This window comes from Triticum urartu, chromosome 3 (assembly GCF_003073215.2).
Source record: "Triticum urartu cultivar G1812 chromosome 3, Tu2.1, whole genome shotgun sequence".
NCBI lineage: Eukaryota > Viridiplantae > Streptophyta > Magnoliopsida > Poales > Poaceae > Triticum > Triticum urartu.
Window position 1 is genome coordinate 30,162,648 of NC_053024.1, and position 10,058 is coordinate 30,172,705.

At 47.8% G+C, this 10,058-nt stretch overlaps 1 protein-coding gene and 1 pseudogene across 1 annotated transcript; both read right to left on the minus strand.

Moving 5' to 3' along the window:
- Positions 1–2,283: 2,283 nt before the first annotated feature.
- Positions 2,284–3,334, minus strand: LOC125546552 (annotated as a pseudogene).
- Positions 3,335–5,356: 2,022 nt separating this feature from the next.
- On the minus strand, positions 5,357–8,785 carry LOC125542543 (aldehyde dehydrogenase family 2 member C4-like). The gene is made up of 9 exons (XM_048705618.1): positions 8,514–8,785; positions 7,533–7,675; positions 7,050–7,433; positions 6,872–6,961; positions 6,598–6,771; positions 6,345–6,482; positions 6,085–6,222; positions 5,888–5,949; positions 5,357–5,781 (listed from the first exon to the last, which is right to left on the minus strand). Exons 1-9 carry the CDS (start codon positions 8,620–8,622, stop codon positions 5,508–5,510), a joined length of 1,512 nt encoding a protein of 503 aa, XP_048561575.1. The 5' UTR covers positions 8,623–8,785; the 3' UTR covers positions 5,357–5,507.
- Positions 8,786–10,058: the final 1,273 nt, after the last annotated feature.

Here is a 10,058-nt window from a genome sequence, read left to right on the forward strand (position 1 = left end):
CACTAGTAATAATGTACGTGCAACGCACGTTTATATTTGGCAGGATATTAGTTGCACGTTATATTAGGTAAGATATATCTGTTGCACGTTGGTGCTTGGTAAGATATCAATTACTTTTATGCGAGAATGGTAGGATATTAATTATATGGCAGATTTCATGGGATAGGGTTGAGTCAAAACGTGTTTATAACCAATGGCAGTGGTGGGTAATTAGAGCGTTAAACGTGTTTGGTGCTTAACATTGAAGCGATTTGAACCACTAAATAATATGATTTAACGGTTGAGATGATTTGAATCTGCTCTTTTGAATTTTTTTATATTGATATAGATATAGATATAGATATAGATATAGATATAGATATAGATATAGATATAGTGGTTTGAAGAATACTCTAAGTCTGAAACATCACACTTTTAAACTCAGAAATATATATCAACAGGTGAGCGTACTTATGATTATATTCCTGACCAAATATCAGGAATTTCTTTGGTTGGGCCAAGTCGGAAGCATATGGAGTCTCTAAAACCGTGGTCAACATTGGCTGGAACCTTTCACTGCAAATATTGAAATAGTGATGTTTAGTATATTTTTTTTTAAGTTTATAGTCTTATATCTCTTGCTTATTCTGCACTTTTTGACAGATTTGTCCATTGCCAATCACAAACTTAGAAGAGTTATTTTTCTTTGGAGTCCTGTTGCCTGTAGATTAACACATGGGTTTTTATACAATTTGCTAATTGCTATGCCATTCTTGCCAGAGAGTTGAAAAAGGAAATAATTTGCTGGCCTTAATCTTTGGTTTTTCTTTTTCAGCGCATATGTTTTCTTGATTCTCTCTCCAAGGCCAATACGGAGGATGCCGTTAAGCTGCTATTAATTGGTTGCATCCAGACGCTCTAAAGCACGGTGCCGACCTATATAATTATAAGTTGGTAAATTTGACTTTGAATTTTTACTATGCCATATATTAATGTTGCCATTTACAGCATTTCCTCTTGCTACCCTACCATGGACCCTCCATGACATATATTTCATCCTTTTCGGTTTATAGGGCTTATTTCAAAATCTTAGTTTTTTTATTTTATTAGGCTCAATTTGATTGTTCCCATCATAAATTCAGATTTCAAGGTGCATTAAATCATCACATGCAAATATTAAGAGAAAATTGACTAATGCATGTACTTTATGCATGCATGCATTGTAATTAATACATTGGTAAACATAAATTTTTTGAGAAAAACAAGAGTATTAATTGGGTGTTTTTGCAAATTACAAATAATATTCCATCATTCACCATCTATCTTGGTTGATGAGATTTTTGAATTGAGCCCTATAAACTGAAAAGGAGGGGGTACTGGAGAAGTCTGTTAGACATCACCAAGCATATTGAATAACAAGTCTTATCAGATGAATGGTTCAAAATGTTGTATGCAAGTCCAAGCATGATTGTAAGTTTTGTTGCAAGTCTATCTCAAGCATTGAGCATTACTGTCGAGGACCATGCCGCTGCAATGGACCTCCCGGTTTTCTCTGAATATGCAAAGGCAAGGAGTGCATTAGACCTCCCAGCCTCGCCTGAATATGCAGAGCCACCGAACGACCATCTTCTCGGCTGACGTATCATTTCAAGCTATCTCCTAAGACTATTATTGTTAACATGTTGGAACAGCCCTAGACTAGCTCTCTGTGGTTGCACTAACGGAGGTAGACGAAGCAAGAAAAGAACGCATGGAGTTTGACGACGAACGCCCGGCCGCTCGTATATACGGCCTTTGTTCCTTCAGCTCAAACTGGCTCACACAAACGAACCAGCAGCAGTACAGGGAGTTTATACGCGGGGCTGAAAAGCAGGCGCACGTATGGACGTCGCACGACTGCCCATCTCGCTCCCGCTGCGTGCACTAGGATCCGCTTGGCCCGGCCGCGTCCGCGACGCGCTCAAACACGGGTGACGCGGGCCTGCCCCAACAGATCGCTCCAGCCACGCTCCACACACCATCGAACTAGCTAGCTACTGCACACATGCGCACACACGCACGCCACACACACCTATGGCGCTGCGTCCCGCTCCCACGCGCACACGACGCGTCCAACGAGCCTGACACGTCCGACAAGATCGACCGCACCAGACGCAATGGCTTATTCCAACATAACAGTATCACGTTTGGTCATTGAAGATATGACAGGGACTATTGTTGAAGGCCACAGAAAATTATTGGGAAAAAAGTACTCCATTCTTTATAGAATGATTAGTTAAGATGAGCAGAAAGTAACAATCCTAGCTAGATTTTGCGGAGCCTACTTGCTTTTTCCCACATCTTCATTATGGTATCTGAACAATTTCTTTTGAGACGATTTGTACCCTCCGCTTGCCACCACATCATCTAACATTTTAGTAGATGATGATGCAATAAATCGAATGCAAGCATCTTGTAGCCCAGAACGAGTATGTTGATTGGCCAAAGCCAATGTAGTTGCAACAGACTCGGCATCGAGGTGTTTGCAGAGGATGATTTCGCACATAAGCTTCAATCTTTCCATGCCATAGCGATCCGCAGCCACAAGTAGGTGTCTGATCACCTTTTTCTTATCGTCTCCATCCAGCAAGTCGTCGTCGTCGTCAGGCAACGAATCGTTACAAATGAAGTAGAGCAGAAACTTGAAGACAACGGGTTGCATGTTGGCAATGACGATGCGGCTTGAATCCTTCTCCATCATCGGCCCGTAGAGCATGGCCTTGAAAACCGGAGACCGCACCGCCAGCACGAGCTTGTGGGCTGGGAATTCCTCTCCTTGAACCTCGAATGTCACATCCGCGCCCTCATTTGCCTCTGGCAGCTTCCCGAGTTGGTCCGTGATTTCCGACGGTGGCACCGGCACCTGGGCCTCCGCCTCGAAAACATATGGCTCCTTGATGATGGTCACGGTGCATTTGATAGTGAGACGGTCATCAACAATATATTCTGATGCTTCCATCTTGCCCCTGTTTATGTTGTGCGTGACAAAGTGGCTCAGATCGCGAAGATTGGCCGACATGGCCACCGACGAAGAAAGAGAAAACCGCTTGGTTGCCCAGTAGAACAAGCTGATTGTGGAGGATACCCGCGGCGGGAATTCCTTCCCACACAGCTCCATCAGCTCCAGACCGACCACCATATCGTCCTTGCCATCTTCCAAATATCCGTCCGGGTAATAGTGAAGGCGCCAGTAATGGCCGCCAATGGTGAACCAGGACGACTTGATGTAGCAGCCGACGCCCATGCCCCTGTGAATGATGTAATCGGAGATCTTGAACAAGTGCTCCCCCTGCTCCGACTCCGCTGTGCACGTCATGCGCTCAGCAAGATCGACATTACATTACAATTTCTTGGTCTTGTCCTGGTGCAGATTGATTGATTCTTGACCCATAGTACGTATAGTATATATATATATAGACCGAATTTCTCACGGCGTAAACCGCCTCGCTTTGGCGACGCGTGTCCCACGCCTTAACATGCACCCCGTCGCTCCCAACCGCTGAATCGTTATCCTCTCGTCTCCTTATTCGTTGACTTTGTCTTCCTATCCACCCAACCGCTGAATCCATGGTTGCCTACCTCATCAAGGCAGCAACTTAGGAACGCAGCGATGCCCGACCGCTCCTTGCTGCAAGCTCTCACCGCCCGGCCGCTCAGCAACAACGATGTTGCAGGAGGAGGCCCCTGTCGCTACTCGCCCGAGCTGACTGCACGCTCCTGCCAGCACGCGGGCGTGCCCTCTGCAGGGCAGGGGCTCGACTGCTGCTAGCCTGCAGCACCAGCGTTGCGATGAAGTTTTGATGGGCCGGCGGGGTGCTGCGACGGAGCACGCCAGTCCGTGTGGTGCTGCGCTGGAGCGGGGTGGAGCCTCGTCGGGGGTCCGTTTTGGTGTTGCTATGGAGCTGCGACGGAGCACCCTCGCGTCGTGCGTGCTGCGATGAGGTTTCAATGGAGCATCGCCGGGGGTCGTCGGCGCTGCAATGGAGCGGCAACGGAGCACCGTCACACCGGGTCGTGCTGCGACGAGGTTTCAATGGAGCATCGCCAGGGGTCGTCGGCGCTGCAGCGACGAAGCACCGTCACGCCGGGCTGTGTTGTGATGAGGTTGCAATGGAGCATCGCCGAGGTCGTCTGCCCTCCAGTAGTTTCCTTGTATTCAAGCTTTTTCATTGGTGAGAGATTTACAGGCAACAAAACTGGTGTCGGTCATCACCAGACTCAATAGTTGCAGTAGTATTGAAGCAGTCTTAAGCAACTTTAAGTTGTCTCATATAATCTCACAACAGTCACGAAGTAGTCTTGCTGAATAATTAAAGCGAGCAGTCTTATAGTTGTTCCATATAATCTCACATCAGTTTTGAGGTTGCGGTACTATTTGTAATTTTGTATTACGTATTCTTCTTCCTTCTTTTTTGTGAAAATAAATATAAGCGAATGTGTTGGCAATTGCTAACTCTCAGCTCTCATGTTAGCACCCGGTTTCAACTAACCACAATGTGTATGCATATGGCTGCATCACATTCCATGGTACCGCGGTGAACGAACGTATAGGACGAACCTCAATCAAGTAGTATAGCCAAAAGTGCTCTCATCGTCCTTCTGTATTTGGTGGAATGGCCCACTTTGTGTTTTGATAGACAAAAAATACATTAATGAGAGAAGGAACTAAAAAGAATGTCAGCTTACAGATTTTTAAACTTGTATGTTGCCACTTCACAGTGACCCCGCTTCAACTCTGCTCTGAATAAATGGACTTTCTCTCTTTTTTTGCGGGTGGACTTTCTCGTGGTTTGTTGTTGCCGTCCTTTCTTTGGCTTCAGTTTGCATAGCACAACAGCCAGCCATCATTCATTTCCAGACGCAATGAATCCACATTTGCCATGAGATGCTGAACTGAGTGAGTTCCAACAGTGAAAAATGCATGTTTAATCAGAGGAAAAGAGAAAATACAATCACAACGGATTTAACATTTCAAGTCCCCCAAAGATCATATCGAGCACCCGCAACCCATGCGCTCAAGTCACAACAGCGGGTTGTCCAGGCTGGGTCGTCTGCCCTATTCTGCCAAGACCACAACTAACCTAAAGCCACCACGTAGGACATTCGCATCCGAACATCCTCTTTCTCCCCTCAACCATGACATGCACATGCTTAGAAGGATGAAACCGGATAAATATGGGATAGCATTGGATAACTCCCTTCCCTATCCCGTCTGCGAGCATTCATGGTGTCTTTTTTAGGATCTGTATTGGAGACGCCCTTGCATCATAATAAATATAGTTTCTTACCTAAAAAAATGTTACGCCATTTTCTTCTGGAATGCGTGACACAAAGGTCAGAAGCGAATCACTTGCACCATATATCACACACACCAACAACTTGGCACCCATGCAACGCAAACAAAGGACTGCTTCACAAGCACCAGCCAACTCAACAAGCATGTACAGTACTGCAGAGAATTAAGAACTTGCATTGTCTTGGCTATTCTGCTAATACCAAGGCGAGTCAGGGACTGCGGTGATGACGCTCTTGACCTGCATGTACTTGTCGATGGCCATCATCCCCTGGTCCCGGCCGAACCCGCTCATCTTGTACCCGCCGAAGGGCGCCTCGGGGTCGAAGGCGAAGTAGCAGTTGACCCACACGGTCCCCGCGCGCACCGATCTCGACACCCTGTTGGCGATGTCCAAATTCTTGGTGATTATGCCGGCGGCCAGCCCGTACTTGGTGCAGTTGGCCTTCTCTATCGCCTCATCGACCGTCCTGCAGACACAGCCGGGCAAAAAGGCACTTAGTCAGGGACTAGCAGTTGATAATTCAAGAACCAAGTGAAATTTCGTCAGATGACATTGTGAAAACTTTGGCGTACTTGAACTTCATGAGGGACATCACGGGGCCAAAGATCTCATCTTGAGCGATCTTCATGTCCTCCTATAGAAGCCACGTGAGCATGCGTTAGTGTCAAACTGTCAATCCATCTGAATGCAGGCGATGTACGATTCCCTCCCCGCTTCAGTAATATGATGTGTACACCTCATCTCTTGTGCATCTACAAGTTGAAATTACCTTGACATCTGCAAATATGGTAGGCTCAATGTAGTATCCTTTGTCGCTGGCAGGTTTGCCGCCGGTGAGAAGTGTCGCTCCCTCGCTCTTGCCATGCTCAATGTACCTTAGGACCCTCTCAAATTGCTCCTTATCAACCTAGATTCAAGCAAAGTAACGGTTGAAATAACTATATTTGCCACTTTCTTTCCGGCCATGAGCACGACTAGTTTCCACTTTCCAGTTGAGCATGGCTGATGGAAAATGAAGGCACAATTTACCTGGGGACCCATGTTGGTGGCGACATCAAACGGGTCTCCGACTTTCCAGTTCTGGGCAGCCACCACAGCCCTCTTCACAAACTCGTCGTAGATCCCTTCCTGAACATAAACACGGGACCCCGCGACGCAAACCTCTCCCTGGAAGTCCAGATTCAGATAGCACTATATGTGGTCAGTGTCTGTCTTTTGCTACGTGGAACTGTTTACTCTTGGTAATTCTATCCTCTGTGAGGAGAATGCCATCTACTATTACCTTGTTGAAGAAGATGGCAAGCCTTGAGAGCTCGACCGCCATGTCGACATCAGCGTCGTCGAAGATTATCAGAGGCGACTTGCCACCGAGCTCAAGCGATACCGTCTTCAGGTTGCTCCGGGCAGATGCCTCCATGATGAGGCGGCCTACTTCACCAGAGCCAGTGAAGGCAACCTGGTCGATGTGGTGGTGGTTTCTTTCATTAGGATTTAGGACAAGTAAGACAGAAATGCATAGCACAGCACAGGTACTAATAATGGTGATTTGTGCTCACGCTGTCAACGTCCATGTGGGAGGCGATGGCGGCGCCGGCCGTCGGGCCGAAGCCAGGGACGACATTGATCACTCCGTCCGGAATGCCAGCCTAAACATGTATGCATGCACGTGAGGACAGTTCACATCATCACATGGAGAGTGTTGAAAGAGCGTTAGCTTGCACAGAGATTCATTACCAGCTTTGCAAGGTGAGCATAGTAGAGGGCCGAGAGGGGCGTCTGCTCGGCGGGCTTGACGACGACGGTGCATCCGGCGGCGAGCGCCGGGCTGATCTTGAGGAAGAACATGAGGCTGGGGAAGTTCCACGGGATGATGATGCCGACGACCCCGATGGGCTCCTTGAGGGTGTACCCCTGGTACTTGCCGGACACACGCAGCGACTCGCCGTGGATCTTGTCGGCGGCGCCGGCGTAATAGCGCAGCATCTGCACGGCGGAAGGGATGTCGATGATCTTGCCCAACAGGAGCAGCTTGCCGGCGTCGGCGCCGTCCAGCGCCGCCAGCTCCTCGATGTGCTGCTCCATCAGGTCGGCCAGCTTGTTCATGGCCCTGCTCCTCTCCTGCATGGATGCATGCATGCCGGCGACGAGCGACCTTGTCAGCAGGTCAATTTGTCGGATGAGCTACAGCAACAGGGAGTGCCGGATTGGATTACGTACGTAGCCTGACATGCGGGGCCACATGCCATGCTCGAAGGCCTCCCTGGCGGCCTCGACGGCGAGGTCCACGTCGGCTTTGTCCGCCTCTGCGATGTGGGCCAGCACGTCGCCTGTCCGCGGGTCCCTCGTCTCAAACGTCTTGCCTGAAAAATGAAATCGATCCACCCATAAATCACATGAGCACCATCGCCTCCCAAAATGAAATCCACCAGCAGGAAAACAAACGTCTTGCCAACGTCGAACGGTAATACTCTGTGGAAAAATAAACCGTCGACGCGTAGGCGGTGGCTACCATATATAAACATCCAGTGGCGGCAATTAAATATCAAAGGGATAGAAGACCTTGCGGCAATAATTCCATATATTATGGGATGATGCCGTCGAATCTCGTGAATGTGGCAGAGATAAGTTTCTTTTTTAGGGTAGAGAGACAAGTTGGTTCGATCCATTGAGCGAGCAAGCAGGTACTTTCACAAGCATCTCGCAAAAAAAAGGTACTTTCACAAGCAAAAAATAAAATGAATTAAAGCCTACTTTGTATCCTAGCTATACCTTTTTTTTTTGCAGATTTACAAGAATTCAAATATGTGCATGAAACTTAAGGTAAGCACACGACACCGAGTCATATAGATTATGCATACCAGAATTTTCTAAGGAACAGAAAAAGAAGACATTTCATAGAGCTGGGTGAGCATGTATGCTTATCCACACCACGATATTTCACAGATAACTGACGTGTGGATTTTGGCTCCTCATTTGGATTATCTTGTTTAGGACGTACTGATTGTTAGAACTCAAACGAATAGGCTCAATCTTATCGACTCCTCCCAACTACGCAGTAACATATACGTTAGCGAAGACGACAAAGGGAAGCTGGCGCGTAGGTATCCACCCCGTAAAAACCAAAACAACGTAGGTATCCACCAAACTGGAGCATAGCCAGTATATGCCTGCACAAACTAATTCATCATGACGACGTACCTGATGCGGCGTCAACGAACTCGCCGTTGATGAAGAGCTTGGTGTACTTGATCTCCGGCACCACCACCACCGGCTTGCCGTCGCACCCGCCGCCCTCGTTGCTCCCCATTGCGATGCGTGTCTCACCTCAGCAACACGGCCTCGAGTTGAGTAGGTTGGCTCTGCCTCTCGATCTTTCTGCTCCTCTACGGGAGAAAAGTCTTGTAGAACTAGGACTCTATATATAGAGTGCTATGGTGTCTGGCCACAGCTTGGAGAAGTACTTGTGGGACTTGAAAACTCTCTCTTCTCCTCCACCTTGCGTGTCAGTTAGTTGATGTTGCATCTCCTTCCAAGGAATATAGATGGTCAGCTCTTTGCTCTGTCACATTCGTACTTGAACTACACAAATAATAAATGCACCACGCATGCTCCCACATACAATTTCCTTTAGAAAAAAAGAGAATAATTTCTAGCCTCTGCATCATTGCAATGCACACGACCATAATAAGTTTATTTAAGTTCAAGTAACTATGAAGTACACAAGAAAGAACAAAGTAGACACGACCGACGAAAATAGAAATATCTCCCTACACATAGCCTATTATTGAACTATCATTAAAATCGGTTTCACGTATCCCTCATTCACGCCCGCGTACATGTATGCCTCTCGATGTCTTTCTTTTCGGCCTTCATATGTTTGATATTGCATAGTAGCTCAAGCATTTTACCTTGAGAATATGTAAAATATTTCTTTTGCATATAATGTATAAGTGTGTGGCCTTTCTAGCTTTTTGTAATGGAAATTTAATTTATTTCCGGTATTCTTTAACAAACCTGCAGGAGCACTGCCTTTTTGTTAAGAAGAGGAAAACATAATATGTGCATGATGGCATGTTTGTAAGAAAGAGACACGCCGGAACCCAAAAAATGCATAGCTTTTTTTTTCGCGAATACGCAAAAGCTTTGCGTATCATTGCATTGATAGGGGAAGAAAACAGTAGCAATTACAGGGGGAGCCTCGCAAGCACGTACACGAGAGGGCGTGAGCGAGAACTACAAGGGCGCATACACGGAGGGGAGGGGGATGCGCAAGCCCCTACAAGACACTATGGGGGCGGGAGCAGGTTGCTGAGCCCCTTGGCTCCGGCGGCGGCCCAGTTGCGGGCGTCTTCCTTGATGTCGTTGACGAGGAGTGGGATCGAGGGGGTCGCATCATTGACGAAGCAGGCGTTTCACGCCTTCCAAAGGCGCCAGGCGGTAAGAATGATGAGCGAAGCTAGACCGCGTCGCAAGGATGTCGGCGCGTCCTGCACGGACTGGGAGAACCAGTCACGAAAGTCCAACCCGGGGGTGGGGAGTGGCATGTCTGTGATCTGGTACCAGGATAGGACCTCATGCCATGTCTGCCTAGAGAAGACGCAACCAGCGAGAAGGTGCGCCATGGTCTCGGGCTCCTGGTCACAGAGTAGGCACATCGGGGCATGGGTAAGGCCGCGGCGGGCAAGCCGGTCGACAGTCCAGCACCGTCGTTGGAAGGCAAGCCAAAGGAAGATCTTGATGCGG